General features: G+C 65.4%; 7 protein-coding genes across 24 annotated transcripts in view; 2 read left to right on the plus strand and 5 right to left on the minus strand.

Annotated features, from left to right (window-relative positions):
- The window catches only part of LOC119846859 (immunoglobulin superfamily member 1-like), a 597,460-nt gene that overhangs the window by 197,832 nt on the left and 383,562 nt on the right, over positions 1 to 16,066 (plus strand). The window lies entirely within an intron of this gene.
- LOC119847133 (immunoglobulin superfamily member 1-like) overlaps positions 1 to 16,066 on the minus strand; it is a 660,993-nt gene that overhangs the window by 127,005 nt on the left and 517,922 nt on the right. The gene's annotated exons all lie outside the window — the stretch shown is intronic.
- The window catches only part of LOC119847459 (leukocyte immunoglobulin-like receptor subfamily A member 6), a 652,437-nt gene that overhangs the window by 127,005 nt on the left and 509,366 nt on the right, over positions 1 to 16,066 (minus strand). The gene's annotated exons all lie outside the window — the stretch shown is intronic.
- LOC119846912 (immunoglobulin superfamily member 1-like) overlaps positions 1 to 16,066 on the minus strand; it is a 615,137-nt gene that overhangs the window by 98,068 nt on the left and 501,003 nt on the right. The window lies entirely within an intron of this gene.
- On the minus strand, positions 87 to 6,387 carry MBOAT7 (membrane bound O-acyltransferase domain containing 7). The gene is made up of 8 exons (XM_038382137.2): positions 6,178 to 6,387; positions 4,820 to 4,902; positions 4,030 to 4,159; positions 3,675 to 3,801; positions 3,302 to 3,458; positions 2,688 to 3,039; positions 2,059 to 2,247; positions 87 to 1,545 (listed from the first exon to the last, which is right to left on the minus strand). The coding sequence occupies exons 2-8, from the start codon at positions 4,893 to 4,895 to the stop codon at positions 1,161 to 1,163; spliced, it is 1,416 nt and encodes a 471-aa protein (XP_038238065.1). The 5' UTR covers positions 4,896 to 4,902; positions 6,178 to 6,387; the 3' UTR covers positions 87 to 1,160.
- Positions 4,653 to 9,819, plus strand: TSEN34 (tRNA splicing endonuclease subunit 34). 4 transcript variants are annotated; one of them, XM_038382142.2, is made up of 5 exons: positions 4,653 to 4,871; positions 7,246 to 7,554; positions 7,796 to 7,952; positions 8,234 to 8,488; positions 8,719 to 9,819. In XM_038382142.2, exons 2-5 carry the CDS (start codon positions 7,300 to 7,302, stop codon positions 8,904 to 8,906), a joined length of 855 nt encoding a protein of 284 aa, XP_038238070.1. In that variant the 5' UTR covers positions 4,653 to 4,871; positions 7,246 to 7,299; the 3' UTR covers positions 8,907 to 9,819. The 4 variants fall into 4 exon arrangements, with proteins under 4 accessions (XP_038238070.1, XP_038238067.1, XP_038238069.1 ...); XM_038382139.2 differs by having other exon boundaries at positions 7,287 to 7,554; XM_038382141.2 differs by lacking the exon at positions 4,653 to 4,871 and adding an exon at positions 6,442 to 6,563 and having other exon boundaries at positions 7,287 to 7,554.
- Positions 9,298 to 13,748, minus strand: GRWD1 (glutamate rich WD repeat containing 1). The gene is given in 7 exon segments (XM_038382138.1): positions 9,298 to 10,586; positions 10,697 to 10,894; positions 11,241 to 11,383; positions 11,531 to 11,744; positions 12,019 to 12,169; positions 12,827 to 12,944; positions 13,481 to 13,748. Coding segments are annotated over 7 exon segments (1,413 nt in total). The 3' UTR covers positions 9,298 to 10,265.

Here is a 16,066-nt window from a genome sequence, read left to right on the forward strand (position 1 = left end):
GACCCCCGGGGGCTGGGAAAGGGGGGCGAAGGAATCGGGGTTAATGGGGGGGGGTGCGCGAGACACACAGACACGGGGGGGGGCGGGGTTGTTTTCAAGTCTTTATTTGCTTCAGCTGCCGCCCCCGCGGCGTGGAAATACAACGGGGGGGGGGGGAAGGCGGCGGTAAAGGAGACCCCCCCCGAGCCCTCCTGCTCCCCCAGCTGCCCCCTCATCTTCAGCACCTTCCACCCCCACTCCCCCAGTGGTTAATAGCATAGAAAAGGGAAAGAGACCTCCGGGGGGGGCTTTCTACCAGCGACCCCCCTGCTCCTCGACTCCCCCCCACCCCCAGCGAAGCACAGACCAGCTGCCTATACTGAGGGACGTTCTCCCCCCCCACCCCCCCAAGCTGGTTGGGGAGGGGGGGGTTGTGGCCAGTTCAAGGCTCTGCCTCAGAACGTGCCAATTTGTTTCACACAAGATGGGGGGCGGGCACGTGGTTTAAAATTGGGGGGAACCATCTCCCTCCCCAGTTGGAGGCTGGTCCCTAAGACAGTGGTTCTCAAACTTTTGTACTGGTGACCCCTTTCCCACAGCAAGTCTGGGAGTGCGACCCCCCCCTTATCAATTAATAACAAATGTTTATGTATTTAACACCGTTATAAATGCTGGAGGCAAAGCGGGGTTCGGGGTGGAGGCTGACAGCTCGCGACCCCCCTGTAAAACCCTCACGACCCCCTAAGGAGTCCCCACCCCGACTTCGAGAACCCATTTTAAAGCCACACAGTGTAGCAGCGGCTGGGGGGAGGGGTAGAAAACGCCCTCTTTTTTGGGGATCTTGTGGGGCGGGGGGGAAACCTGCCTATGAGGGGGAAGGGCTCCTACCCTCCCTGAGAGCAGGGGAGGGGCAGGCCTGCCAGAAACCTTGAGGGAAGCCTGGTAGCAGATCAGGGTCTCCCCCGCCATGGGAGGTCTGGGGCAGATTCCCTCTCCCAGCCCGCCAGAAGGAGAGGTGTGGGCCTGCAAAGTGGGAGCATCGGGGGCACCCTGTTTGCCTCTGCCCTTCCCCCTCCACGGCCAGCACAGAGCCACTGTGTGGGTCCTGTTCCCAGCCCCCAGGGGGGTGGCTACTACCCCGCCCCTGGGGGAGGAGGATCCAGGGGGGCCCAGCGCCCTGGCTATTCCCCGCCCCCCAGCGGCCCTGCTCGGCGCGGCCCCTCGGCAGCATGGGGGGCAGAGCGGGGCAGGGCACGGCCCAGAAGCAGCAAGGCCAGGGCCCCGAGGTGGACGCAGAAGTAGACGGCCCGCCAGTACCGCAGGGTGGCACCCAGCTCCAGCAGCACGAAGCCCATACACATGTAGTCGTAGGCCCGCATCTTGAGGAACCAGTGCAGCCAGGCGCCCCACGAGCGGTCCGGCTCCGGCGCCGCCCCCCGGCGCCCCCGCAGCCCGGTCTCCAGTGCCCCCTCGGCCGCTAGGCACAGCGGGATGGTCAGGAAGCTGAGGTAGTACCCGGGGTGCAGGCCGTGCCAATAGGCCGAAATCAGCATGGTCCAGCCGCTCCTGGGGGGGGATGGCAGGGTTAGCTGGGGGGGAGATCTGAGCCCCCCCATGTGTGCCTGCCCCCCCAGATTGTGCCCCTCATGTTTGCCTCCTTCCCCCCTTCCTAGTCTTGAGCCACTCCCAGCCTCTTGTGAGTCCCCATCCCCGAGGCCCCCACGTTTGAAGCCCCCAGAGATTTCACCTCTAATCCCTCATGTCTATGAGCCCCCACATGACTCCCCCTTCCTCCAGTATCCACGCCCCCACCCATGATTTCCCCTTCATGCCCTGTATTGGGATCCTCAGCCTCCCCCCGCCACAAGCCCCCCCACAGAACCCCCCCATATCTGAGCCCCCCATCTGACAACCCCCTTCCCCAGGATCTCCAAGCCCCCACCATGAGCCATCTGATCTGCGAGCGTCCCCACGAGACCCCCACCCCAGATTTCCGAGTTCTCCCCATGACCCCTCCAGGATTTTCGAGGCCTGCCCCACACAATGGGTCTCCCCCTCATCACTCCCCGTGCCCCCCACCTCATGACGTAGGAGCGGAAGGGGGCATTCTTGTAGATGTACTGGGCCAGCCACCACTGCACGCTCATGTTCCAGTACCGCATGCCGTCCCGCACCCGCACGCAGAAGTCGGTGCCGTACGGGTCGATGTTCTTGATGGTCTCGTAGTCGTACTCAGGGGGAGCCGCCCCTGGTGCCCCCTCATCCACGCTGGGATGGGGGAAGAGCAGTCGGTGAGAGGGAATGAGACCTCGCCCTGGGGCTGGATGAGAGCCAGCACCCCCTAGAGGGGAAGGTCCCGCACCCCATTCCCCGCCCCCCCTCAGCCAGCCAGTCCCTGCCCTGGGGCCGGGTGGGAGCCGGCGCCCCCTAGAGGGGACAGGCCCCACGCCCCATTCCCCGCCCCCCTGAGCCAGCCAGTCCCTGCCCTGGGGCCGGGTGGGAGCCGGCGCCCCCTAGAGGGGACAGGCCCCACGCCCCATTCCCCGCCCCCCTGAGCCAGCCAGTCCCTGCCCTGGGGCCGAGTGGGAGCCGGCGCCCCCTAGAGGGGACAGGCCCCACGCCCCATTCCCCGCCCCCCTGAGCCAGCCAGTCCCTGCTCTGGGGCCGGGTGGGAGCCGGCGCCCCGGAGGGCAGGCCCGCGGGCGCACCTGGGGCAGTGGACGGTGGGGCCCCCGCCGGGGCGGGCGCGGGTGGCTGTGGGGTAGGCCCCGAAGGCGGCGGCGATGCAGCCGCACTCAGCGCAGAGCCAGGCCACATAGAAGCGCATGCGGAAGACGAAGAAGACGGGCACCATGTAGAAGAGGCGGAAGGGCAGCGCCCGGGCGCCGAAGGCCTCGCTCCGCACGTACTCCAGCGGGAAGAGCCGCGCGGCCCCCAGGAAGAGCAGCCCATAGACCGGGACCAGCCGGGCCCGCGCCAGCAGGGGGCGCCAGCTGGGGATGGCCTGGGAATCCGGTTGCTGCAGCCAGTCCAGGTAGGTCCTGTAGCGGTAGAAGGGGCCTGGCAGGGGATGGAGGGTGACGGGAGAAGGGGGAGGTGTGGGGGGGGGCAAATGAGGATGGAGGCCGGGAGGGGGGAAAAGGGAGGGGAAATGCCGTTAAAGGTAACAGTGGGAAAGACTCCGGCTGGACCCCGTCCCTCCACAGAGCTGGGGAGCGAACCCAGGAGTCCTGGCTCCTAGCCCCCCCCCCCCAACCACTAGCCCCCGCTCCCCTCCCAGAGCCAGGGAGAGGACCCAGGTGTCCAGCCGCCCGCCCCGTACCTGTCATGAGCCCCACGTAGCAGTAACTGTAGCAGAGGATCAGGCCCAGCCCCGGCACGCTGGGGATCAGCCCAATGGCGGGGCCCTTGGTGAACGAGGTCACGTCCTGCTTCTTGGCCTGGCTGATCTCCTGCACCTCATTGGCCAGGCTCACCATCTAGGGCAGGGGAAGCAACCCATGGGGTGAGCGCCCCCTACGGGACCACTGCTGCAGCACCGCGCCCCCCCAGGGCCTCACCACCACACCACAGGGCCCCCCCCATGTCCCACGGCACTGCGCCCCCCCACCATGGCACAGCACTCCCTAGCGCCCCAGAGGGGCCAACAGTGACTGGGAGGCCAGAGCGCCCCCTGCTGAGCCTCCCTGCCCCACCTTGAGGGTCAGCAGCAGCTGCACAGCGTTGGTGAAGGGGGTGGGGGCCGGCAGCCCAAAGAAAGTCACCATCCGGAAGAAGAGTAGGTAGGAGAAGGTCCAGCCGAGGGTCAGGTAGTGACAGGACCTGGGGCAGAGGGCGGGTTCATTGGCCACACTCCCAGAATCCCCTGTTCCCGTCACCCCCCCAACCCCTCACAGCTCCCAGAATCCCCTGCTTAGTTCCAGGCCCCCCTCCCCATCTCTCCACAACTCCCAAAATCGTCCCCCCCCCCCCACACACACTCTACCCAGTAGACCCCACTCCTCTCCCAGAGCCAGGGATAGAACCCAGGTGTCCTGGCTCCTTCCTTACCGGGGGGAGAGGCTGAGGATGACCCATGTGCCCAGGATGGTGACCAGGGAGTGCAAGGTGTGGATGTTGCAGGTGACCACCGTCAGGAGCAGCCCCACGGCTGCCCCCCCAAACTGCTTCACTCGGTGTCCTGGCGGGGGGGAGGGGAGGAAAGAGACACAGATCAGATCCCAGCTCCCTTCCCTCCGAGATCTCCTGGGACCAAAGTCAGCTGGGACTTAGGGCAACCCTGGGCAGGGAATGGGGCACAGGGCCTCTCCTCTCTAGGGGGTGCTGGCTCCCACCCAGCCCTGGGGAGGGGGGTTGGTTGGCTCGTGGGGCAGAGAATGGGGCACATGGGAGTTCAGGAGGTGGGGATTCTGTACTCCCAAACACCCGTCCCCTATCGATGGGACCCCAGAGTCCAGGAACTTCTACTACAAGACTGGCAGGGGGAAGCTAGTGCCAGGGTTCCCTGCCCACACACACACACACACACACACACACATCACCCCTAAAATACCTCCAGACACATTCTAACTCGAGACACAACCCAACCCCCCCTCAAACTCCCCCCCTCCCCCAGAGCTGAACCGGAATGGAGAGAGGAAACCTTGCAAGAGGAAGCTGAGGTGAGGAAACCCCAAATGGGGCTGGGTGGGGCACACCGGAGGGAATGGGGGGAAGGGCCCTTGTTGGAGGGAAAGGGGGGGTCTTTTTGGTGGGATTTTTTCTAGGCCCAATTCCTGCCCCCCCAGCCATGGCACGAAGGGGAGGGGCCAGAGTTGCCCCCCCAGCCAGAGTCACTCACCCCCTCTCTTGAAGACAAAGCCGATGGGGATAGAGAAAAGCAGCACGGCCAGGTAGGTCCACTCCTCTGGGGTCATCCCAGCTCTACCACGGGAGGAAAAACAGCGTTGGGCAGTTCCACAGGCCACCCACCCCATCGGAGCAGGGGCAGTGGCTGAAGGGGGTGCTGATGGCTCAGCTCCTCTGTAGGTGGTAGGGGAAGAGCAGGGAGGGGAGATCTGGACCCAGGGCAGGGACTGGCTGGCTCATGGGGGCAGGGAATGGGGCCCGGGGCCTCTCCCCTCTCTATTGCTCTCATTCCATGGCCTGGGGTGTATCAAGTTTGCCAGGTCTCAACCCCGCTCTCAGGAGCCCCCATTGCCCAGCCCATCCAGATGCCCCCTGGCACCCTTGCAGCTGAGTGGCCATGGGCTGGACGGGCCACAGAGACCCAGCCTTGGGGGGTGGGTGCTAAGGCAGCAAAGTCAGGGGCTGCGTGGGGGGGGCCTCAGTGTGTATGTGAGGTAGAATGGGGAGCTGTGTGGGAGGGAAGCTGCAGGGTGACCTCACCTCTGGGTTTCACAGTCTCTGCTGGGCCGGTACCTACCCCCCAGTTCATCCACCAGGGACTGCCTTGTTACTCCCCAGTGGCCACTGCCTAGCCCCCTACCCCCCCAGACGCTCCCCCCCACACACCTGTCAGCACAAACCCCTCAGCAAGTGCGGTCTAGTGGTTAGACTGGGGGGGTGAGGGCTGGGACCCTGAGATCTACCCCACATGGGCTCCCTGCTCCCTCCACCTCCAGCTAAACCCTGGGCCACGAGCTGCCTTAATCCCTTCCAGTTTCTAATCCATGCAGTTCACCCCACACATTAGCCTTTGCTGGTGCTGGGGAGAGAGGGGTACACACCCCACCAGTTTAATCACACCCATTAATCCTCTCCATTAGGGGAACTCCTAGGGTCCCTAGTCTCAGACCAGGCCTGCATTGTGCCAGGCGCTGTACATTATTTATTAGGTGGATTACAGTAGCACCTAGCCCTACACCCATTGCGCCAGGCGCTGTACATTATTAGGTGTATTATGGTAGTTCCCATCCCCATTGCACCAGGCACTGTATGTTATTTATTAGGTGTATTACAGAAGCTCCTTGCCCCACCCCCTTGTGCCAGGCGCTGTACAAACACAGGACAAACACCCAGCTCCCACCCACGGCAGCTCACCCCCAGATTAGCAGTCCAGCCAGGGGGGACAGACAGGGGGCTGAGAAGCAGTGGGCACCCCACATCAGGTGGGGATGGAAAGCACCCTGGAACTTCTCCCCCCTCCCCACAATTCAAGTGCAGCCCCGCACTCCTCAAGTTCACAGCGTTACTCACCAGCACCCAGCACCAACTTCTTCCGATGGGGTCAGTGCAGAATTCGCACCCGGGGGCTCCTTTGCACAGATTCACACCCCTGGGGGCTCCTTTGCACAGATTCACACCCCTGGGGGCAATTCTGTCCCCCAGCCAGCCCGCCCGCCCGCCCGCCCCTTACTCACTTCCTCCACGCCCTACACCCGTTGGGCCCTGAAATTTTCAAACCCCCCCCCCACCAACTCTCCGCCCCTCCTCGGGTATTGGCCAATGGGGCCATCGCTCAGCTGCAAGAACCCCGCCCCCCCCTCGCCTTGCAGCCGCAGAGAGAGGGACCGGCCAATTTGCTTTGCAAACAGCCCCCAGGCCCACCCCAGAGCTGGGTGCAGGGAAGCCCAGGGGTGAAGGTGAGTGAACTAGGGAATGGGGGGGGGGGTAGCAGGCCTTGGAGAAGAGATTACCCCCAATCCCCTGGGGGAAAGAAGCAGCGTTTGGTATAGGTGTGTGTGGCCCTTTAATAATTTCCCAGAATTCCTTTGCGGTGGTCCTTTAAGAATGGGTTTCCCAGAATACCTTGCGGGGAAGGGGCCTCGTTTTTTTTTATTTCTGGTGTGTGGTCCTTTAAGAAACTGTTTCCCAGAATCCTTTCTGTCTGTGTGTGTGGGGGGGGGGGCGTCAATGGAGTTTTTTTAAGAATGGGACTCCCAGAATGCCTTGGGGCAGGGGGCGGGGTTTGGTGTGGGTGGGTGTGGCCCTTTAAAGGGATTACCACCATGTGGCCAGAACCAGGCTGCCTGAAAAGGGGTTTTCCCAGCATCCTCTGGGGCATCAGCGCTGCTTGGCCACCCTAGCCCCAGGGCATGATGGGATTGAAGTGCCCCCCATCCCAAGTTGGGGCCCCTAGCCCCTGGGCATGATGGGATTGCCCCCCCCAGGCTGGGGGCCTGGCCCTGGTAGTGGGGCATGCTGGGATTGTGGCACCCCCTGCCCCAAAGCATGCCGGGATTGTTGTGCCCCGCCCCAGAAGCGGCTGCATCTCAGCACTGGGCGAGGTGTCCCCATGTAACCAGCCCCCGCGCCCTGCCCCAGAGGGGCCACGTCCCCCACCCTTGCCGCTCCCCTCTCTGCAGCTGGCACGGCGCCATGATCCGGATCCATGTGCTGGAGGGGGCGGCTCTCGTGTGGAGCGCGGAGGACGCCCGGGAGATCCGTGAGCGGTTCCGGCTGGTGGGGACCCTGGTGGGGGCGCTGGCCCGCAAGCCCCGGCAGAACGCCCGCCTGGGCCTCCCCCTGCAGCTGCTCCCCGAGGAGGCCCGGCTGCTTGCTGAGCTGGGCGCAGCCATCCTGGTGAGGGGCACCGAGACCCAGCCCCCGGCGGACGGGGAGGAACCGACCCAGGTGAGGGACCTGTGGCCTTGCTCCTCCAGGGGGTGCTGATCCAGCCCCAGGGCAGGGACTGGCTGGCTCAGGGGGGCAGGGAATGGGGCACTGGGCCTGTCCCCTCTAGGGGGCACCAGCTCAAGCACAGGGCAAGATGCAGCGGCAGGGGGGCGGAGCATGTTTGGGGCGGGGATGCTGTGGGGAGATGGCTGTGCCGCGCACCCCATACTGGAGCTAACCCCCTGTCCCCCAAACCCAGGCATCCGAGGTGGAGGCCTACCAGCGGGAGCTGGAGGAGAGCTACCAGGAACAGCAGCGGCTGGCTGGGGCAGAGAGGGGGGCCCTGCTGGCCCGGCTGGCCGAGCGCATCGCCCAGGGCCGAGCCCGCCGCAGAGAGCAGCGCGGGGAGACGCCAGGTGGGGCTGAGGCTCTGAGGGGAGACCTGCTGTGGAAACCCAGGGGCTGCAGAGAAAGGGGGGGCTCTCCTCTGTTTGTCAGTGCTGGGGCTCAGTTGGGGGGACTCATTTGTGGATCAGCGCCAGGCCCCTGTATACCCAGCCCCTGCGCCCCACCCCAGAAGGACTGCATCTCAGTGGTGGGTGAGAGTTCCCTGTATAACCAGCCCCTGTACCCCACCCCAGATGCAGCCGCACTCTGGCCCTGGCTTCTGCTAGCCTGTCGCTCTTTTCACTCTCAGACACTGTGGAGGATTCAGGGCTCCTGGATTCGCCCTTTGTCCTGCCCCGCGGCTCCATGATGGTCCAGCTGCCCACAGCCCGGCAGCACCCGGGGCGGGTCGAGAGGGTGGACTGGACCTCCCCCTCCCCGGACTGGCCTCACGCCGGCTGCCCGGCCCACGAGGCCCGGTACCGCGTCTTCCGCGAGCTGTGGGGCAGGGGCTACTACTTGTCCGGAGGGAGCAAGTTTGGGGGAGACTTCCTTGTGTACCCAGGTAGGTGCAGGGGGAGGGGCTGGGCCCCAGCCTGGGGGAAATGGGGCAGGGGGTGCTGGCCAGCTCTGGGGAGGGGTGCAGGGAGGTGGGTGGGGACATTGGCCCCAGAAGTGGGGGAGGGAATGGGTTGGGGGGGTGCTCGGGAGGGATTAGAGGGGATGATTGGAGGGGGTGGGGCAGGGCAGGGGGCATCTGGCCTGACCCCTTCCCCTTTGGCCTCTCCCCTGCAGGCGACCCCCTGCGGTTCCATGCACACTACATTGCACTGTGCTGCCCCCAGGGGGCCCCCCTCCCGCTCCGCACCCTGGTAGCAGCCGCCCGCTTGGGCACCGGCGTGAAGAAGACCCTGCTGCTCTGCTCGCCCGGCGCAAGCGGCTCCCTCGCCTTCACCTCTCTGCAGTGGAGCGGGCTGCAGTGACCCCCCCCCCGGGGGACAGCCGGGAACTGGACTGGGGGGGGCACAATCTGCTCCCACCCAGGCAGTGAGCACCCCTCCCCCCGGAACAAAGCCAGCCGGGGCAGGAGGGGACACAGCTGGGGGTATCTGTCGACTTGGGGCTGAGCGGTGAACAAAGGATGTTAATAAAGACAAGGCAGCGGCAGAACTGGCAGGGTGGGGGAGTCTAGTGCCAGGCTAGCGGGGGCTGGGGGTCAAGAGTGAGGGGCACTGGCAGGGCTAGGGGGAGCCTAGTGCCAGGCTAGCAGGGGCTGGAAGTGAGGGGCACCAGCAGGGCAGTGATAAGGAAGGGCTGTGGATTGGGGGGAGCTCAGGCAGAGTTCGGTCCCCCCCCCGATTGACCAGACTCAAGTAGATTATAAACTTTTTTCTTTTAATTAAACTGAATTTGCCAAAAAATAGATAGTATGTACTAACCTACCCCCCAGGCGGGGCCCATGGTGGGGGGGGGACGAGAAGAGACAGTGGACCTCTCCCCCAATCTGGGGTTAAAGTGGGAGGGGCCTGACTGTGACCCCCCCCGGCCCCCCAGGCAGTGGATGCACATTTTCCCCTGCCCACCTCTGTATTTTGCGGTCTGTCTCCCATCCCTCCATGCCAGGGATTTGTGCACCCCCTGGAAGCTAGCTCCCCAACCCCATCAGTGTATGGTGGCAGCACCCAAAAATATAGTAGGAGTGAACCAACCCTTCCCCCCCACCTATGCAAAACTGGTAGCCTCCAGAGTAATCCACTTCTCACAACAGAATGGAGGTGATGTCCCCCGCCCCCCCCATCCCATGCAGTAGCAACCAAACTCATACCAAGTCATGTACAATTGAGGGGAAAATTAGCTTGAAATCGGCCCCCCCATCCACCTTAGATGGTAGCTCCCCAAAACAAGCTGCAGAACAGTGCATTTTCTCGAGGCATGCTCCCCCCCCATGCAGAATGGAAGGGTCCAGGTCCTGCCACCACCAACCCCCAAATTCTGACCAATGGTAGCAGTTGGCATAGTCCATCTGCAAGGACGCTAACACTGTCTCCCCCCATTTCATGCAATGGTAGCAGCCGCTAACTGGAACGGTCCAACTGCATGGAGCAAGGAGGGGGAAAACTTGTGTTGGCTCCTTGTCCGGGGATCTCCCCTTCTTGCCAGTGCAATGGTAGCAGCCAGTATATGCAACAGACCATCTCCTCCCCCCCCAAGCTTTCTCTCCATTCTGTGCAATGGGAGCAGCCACACTTGGAATGGTCCCGCTGCAAGGGGGAGGCTCCAGGTTCCCGCCCCCCACCCCACACCCCTCTGCAGCCAGCACCCTGAAGCCAGGCTCTGCCCCATCAGACGCTGATGGTGCGGAAGACGGTGAAGCCGGACAGGGCAGTGGTGATCAGGACCCCCGGGCACTGGGGGTGCCAGTGCAGCTCCTTGATGTCCGTCTCTCCCTGGTGCACGAAGAGCAGCTGGGGGGGGATGGAGGCCAGGGCCGGGTCATCCTCACTCTCCCCCTCCCCTTCCTGGTCCCGCTCCACTGCCAGGTCCCACTGGGTCACCTGGTTGTCCGCACCGGCGGCCGCGAACACCCCCCCATCCGCGGGGTGCCACTCCACCGAGGTGACGGGCGCCGTGTGCTGCTTGAAGGTCGCCACGCTCGTGCCTGTCTGTGGGGAGAGAGGGCAGCGGTGAGGGGGGCTGCGGGTCGGGAGTGAGGGGCACCAGCAGAGCTGAGGGGAGCCCCCGAGAGACCTGGGGGAGCCCGGGAGGCACTGACCTGGAAGAGGCGCAGGTCCCAGACGCGCAGGGCCCCGTCGTCCCCCCCGCTGAGGAGGAAGGGTTCGTGGCGGTTCCAGCTGATGACGTTGACGTCGCTGGCGTGGGCCTGGCTGGCCGTCAGCATGCATGCCCGGCCCGGTGCCGCCCGCACGTCCCACACCCGGATGGACCCGTCCGCCGAGCACGAGGCAAACACCTGGGCAAGAGGGGGTCAGGGCAGTGTGGCCACCTGCCATGGGCCCATCTACCCCTGTGTCCTCTGCCCTGCCCTTCCGGACCAGCCCCACAGACCCATCTACCCCCCCCCAGGCCCCACTCCTCCAGATCAGCCCCATGGGCTCATCTACTCTAGTACCCTGCTCTGTCCCCAGGATCAGCCCCACAGGGCCATCAACCCCGCTGTTCCCCCCGCCCTTCCCCTCCAGATCAGCCCCACAGGCCCATCTACCTAGTACCCTGCCCTGCCCTGCCCCGCACCCAGGATCAGCCCAACAGCCCATCTACCCCAGTTCCCTGTTTCTCCTGGCAGGACTGCCACTCACTGTGGCTTCTGTCGGCGACCACTGCAGGTCCTCCACGGAGGCGGTGTGGGCAGTGAAGGGGCGCTGGTCCACGTGCCACATCCCGTCCGCCTTGGGGCTCCACAGATGAATGTTCTTGTTTGAGTCACCAGTCACGAGACGCCCTGCGGGTGGGGGCAGAGCTGGGGTCACAGAGAGCTCCCACACCTAGCGCCCTTCACTCCCAACCCGCAGCCCCGTCACCCCCAGCCCTGCCAGTGCCCCTCACTCCTGACCCGCAGCCCCCCGCCACCCAGCGACCCTCGGCTCACCGGGCACCATGGGAGACCAGTCCATGGCAAAGCCCTCGGTCATGTGTCCAGCAAAGGAGAAGAGGGGTTTGATTTTGGCCTGCTCCTCCCGCAGGAAGGTGGCCATGGCCTGAGGGTCCGAGATGGCCACCAGGGGGCGCTGTAGGTCATAAATCTCCACCTGCCCCTTCTCCGACCAGACAGCAGCCACCTGCGTCCCGCCCAGCTGGGTGACCTGCCGAGAAGGAAAGGGTTAACCCCAGCATGGGGGAAGGGGGCACTGTGCTGTTGGGGGAGAGGTGCTGTACTGAGGGGACGCTAGGCGGGAGTGGGAGGCTCACTTGGGGACACGGGCCCCAATGCCCCAGGGCAGCGCTAGGGGGCCTGTACTGCTGGGAGCAGGGAATGCTGCACTGGGGGCGGGGAAGAGCTTGTCGGGGGGCTCTGCACTGGTGGGGAACAGCGCTGGGGGGGCTCAACAGGTGGTGCTGTGCTGGGAGGGGCCGTACCCGAACGCGGTTGATGCCCCCGTAGTGGGGGATCATGGCCAGCTCCAGCTGCGGTTTCTTCTCCTCCTCCTCGTCGTCCTCCTCATCGCTGTTGCTGCTCTCGGCGCCCGCCCCCGTGCGGTGCAGATTGTGCATCTTCATCACCAGCAGCCTGGCAGAGAGGGGGACCCCCTGAGCCCTGCCCCCAGCCAGGGGCCCCACCAGCCCCTGCGCCCCGCGGAAAGGGGCCCAGGGTCTCTCCCCTCTAGGGGGCGCTGGCCTGAACCCTGAACTGGCTCAGCACGGAGGTCAAGGACCACAGGGAGTCAGCCCCCATCTGTGGGTCAGGCAGGGGGCTTCCGGGGTCACCAGGGGCGGCCACGGGTGACCGCCCAGGGCTCTGTCCTCCGGGGGGTGCCGGCGCCCGCTGGGCTCCACTCACAGGCGGGTTGGGCCGGCTCCCAGCTTGGGGCGGGGCTGAAGTTGGGGTGGGGGGTGTTTGTTGCAAGTTGCGGCTGGGGCAGGTGTGCCCCGGGCACCAACTGCAGGTGCCTTGCGGGGGCGGGCTGGGGCCAGGCCTGGCCGTGCCCCCGGGGACAGAGCTACTTCTGCCCTCACCCCCCCCCCGCAGCGCCCAGGCAGATGGGGTGCGCCCAGGCTAGCAGCGAGCGCTCCTGAGGGTGCCCTGCAGTGCCCGACCTGGGGCAGCGCTGAGAAGCGGGGCTCCCTGGGCAGGTATCTTGGGGAGCACACAGGGGTCTCTCCATCTCTGGGGAGAAGCAGGGTGGGGGGCTGTGTCTCTGCCCCATGGCCGCCCCCTGGGGCTGACCTGTTGGCCTGCGCGCTCTCAGCCTGGGTGCCGGCGCAGAGCTGCAGGCTGATCGGGAAGTGGCCAAGCTCCTGGCCCGGCAGGTCGGGCACCACATCGAAACTCAGACAGGGGGCGCCTGTGGGGAGAAAGGAGGTGAGCCCCATGTCTGAGCCCAACCCACCCTCCTGCCCGCCCCACACTGCAGCCCCACGTCTGAGCCCAACCCACCCTCTGCCCTCCCCACACTGCAGCCCCACGTCTGAGCCCAGCCCACCCCACACTGCAGCCCCACGTCTCCGTGCCCAGCCCACCCTCCTGCCCCCCCCCACACTGCAGCCCCACGTCTGAGCCCAGCCCACCCCACACTACACTGCAGCCCCACGTCTGAGCCCAACCCACCCTCTGCCCCCCCCACACTGCAGCCCCACGTCTGAGCCCAGCCCACCCCACACTGCAGCCCCACGTCTCCGTGCCCAGCCCACCCTCCTGCCCGCCCCACACTACAGCCCCACGTCTCCGTGCCCAGCCCACCCTCCTGCCCACCCCACACTACAGCCCCACGTCTCTCTGCCCAGCCCGCCCTCCTGCCCGCCCCACGTCTCTCTGCCCAGCCCACCCTCCTGCCCGCCCCACACTGCAGCCCCACGTCTCTGAGCCCCCGCCGGCGCTGACCCGTGCCCGCCCGGTGGTACAGCACATAGGCCTCCTCGTCCATCACCAGCTCCTCGCCCGGTCCTGGCGGGGGGCCGCGTCCCGGCAAATAGACCCGCCGCGGGGGGCCCCCCTGCCGCTGCCCCTCCCCCTCCTCTTCGCCCCCGCTGCTGCTGCTGCTCGCCCCGTCCCCGGCCCAGCGCCACGCCGCCTCCGCCATCTTGGGACAGGGCACCGCACGCTATGCACCGGCTTCACGCACTTCCGCCCTCAGGCCGAGAGACGCCATCTTGGGAGAGGAGAAGAAGCGAAGCCGCGGCCATATTGGAAAAGGGCAACGGCCACCATCTTGGAAACGGGCCTGAGTGTTCCCAGCGCCGCCATTTTGACAAAGGGACAGGCGGAGCCGGCCGCCATCTTAGGAAGGGCTCAGGGGGCCGCCATGTTGGCAAAGGGCAACAGAGGCGCCATATTGACTGAGGGCAAATCTCGTCCGAGCCGCGGCCAGCGCCATTTTTAGAAAGGGAAAATCCCCAGCACCGCACGGACGCCATCTTAACTGAGGGCAAATTAAGTCCCCGCCCCCATCCTGGCCCCACGGGCGCCATATTGAATAAGGGCAACTGGGTGACCCCCCCACACATCCCATAATCACCATGGCGACCTAAATCTCCCCCACACTCTTACACCTCACTGAACTGTCACATGGAGTCAAAGGCCGTAACCTTGGCAACAGGGGCGCCATCATGGGGACATTCATAATATGACATCACCACATCCGCTTGTGACATCATCGCCCCAGGTCATGGCTCAGCTGTCTGGGATGTCATTGATGGCCCCACGGCCATGGAAACCAACATGGGGTCATCATGGCACCAACAATGTCACAAGAGACTGCCTCACGACCTGGTGCAATGATGTCACGGGGGAAGTGATGACATCATCAGGTGCAGTGATGTCACCGGGAACATGATGTAGCCACAAAGGTTGTTAAATGGGGGAGATGTTCTAAAGTATCACCCAGGCCCCACTCTGAACCCCCGTCCTGCAGCCCAGCACCCCCCAGCGCCACCCTGGGGCATCGGGCCCAGCTCCGACTGCTAAGGAGAACGTCCCGTGCTGAGCCCCCTGTCCCGCACCCTGCAGATCAGCCCCCCCCACTGAGCCCCCTGCCCCACCCCCTGCAGTCCAGCACCCCCTGCTGAGCCCCCTGCCTTGCTCCCTGCAGCCCAGCACCCCCGCTGAGCCTCCTGACCTGCTCCCCACGGCACAGGGCCCCTTGCTGAGCCCCCCGCCCCACAGCCCAGTGCCCCCCACTGAGCCCCCACCCTGCTCCCTGCAGCCCAGTGCCCCTCACTGAGGCCCCGCCCTGCTCCCCGCAGCACAGCACCCCCTCCTGAGCCCCCTGCCCCACTCCCTTCAGCACGGCGCCCCGTCGCTCTGCTCTGAGGCATTGGGGCAAGCACTGACTGCCAGGGCAGAGACCACCGCCTGTGGAGCCCCGTCCAGTGCCCCCCCCAACCAGTCTCCCCACCCAGAGCTGGCCCAGCGGCCCCCAGCTCAGTGGTAAGTGCCATGAGTGATGGTGCTGGCTGCAGCGGGGCCACAACCCTCTCGCTCCACTGAGCACAGCAAATTTCACAGCTAAGCGGCCGCAGCTGGAGGCCTTCAGGCCGCCCTCAGTGGGGATTTATGATCCCAGCGAGGAATCGATAGGACAGAGAAAAACTGGCCTAGTCGGGAGTGAGGGGCCCTGGCAGATTGAGATGAGGGGAGCTAGGGCTGGGCTGGCAATGGCTGCGGGTTGGGGGTGAGGGGCATCGGCAGAGCTGGGGGGAGCCCAGGGCCAGGCTAGCAGGGGGCTGCGGGTCGGGAGTGAGGGGCACCGGCAGAGCTGGGGGGAGCCCAGGGCCGGGCTGGCAGGGGCTGTGGGTCGGGAGTGTGGGGCACATTGAAGGGGATGCCCAGGGGTCCCCTAACAGGGCGTGGTGGTTAGGGGGTGCTGGGGGGGGCTCTGTTTACACATGTCCCCAGGGCCTGCACTCATGGCTCCATCCCTCGCCTGAACCCAAACGTTCTGGCAGGCGGAGGCCGCAAACCAGAAACACCAGCCAGGATGGGAGAAAGCCAGGGCCTGCCCCCTTGATGGGGCTCCGTTCCCCCATGGCGGGGGGGACAACTGGCTGGCTCAGGGGGGCAGGGAATGGGGCGCGGGGCCTTTCCCCTCTAGGGGGCGCCGGCTCCCATCCAGCCCCAGGGCAGGGCCTGGCTGGCTTGGGGGTGTGGGCATTAAATCCTCTATCTGCCGGCTCATCCGGCTGCCGCCCCAGGGCCGCCCGGGCCGAATCTCTGCCCCGCACTGTCCATGGGCCCCGCACAATCTGCCCCTGCGCCCCCCTGTCCCTGACCTGCCGCGGCTCTGCCTTTTCCACACTTTGCGGCAGCCTGTTCCCAGCCCCACGCACGGCCAGGATCCCTGGATAACCAGCCCTCCAACCCAGCCCCAGAGGGGCCACACCCCAGTGCCGAGCAAGGGGTCCCTGTGTAAACACCACCACAATGCGCCACAACGCAACACAGACAGCAATACACAACTGCAACATGACA

The sequence above is a fragment of the Dermochelys coriacea genome, chromosome 23 (genome assembly GCF_009764565.3).
Source record: "Dermochelys coriacea isolate rDerCor1 chromosome 23, rDerCor1.pri.v4, whole genome shotgun sequence".
In the NCBI taxonomy this organism is placed as follows: Eukaryota; Metazoa; Chordata; order Testudines; family Dermochelyidae; genus Dermochelys; species Dermochelys coriacea.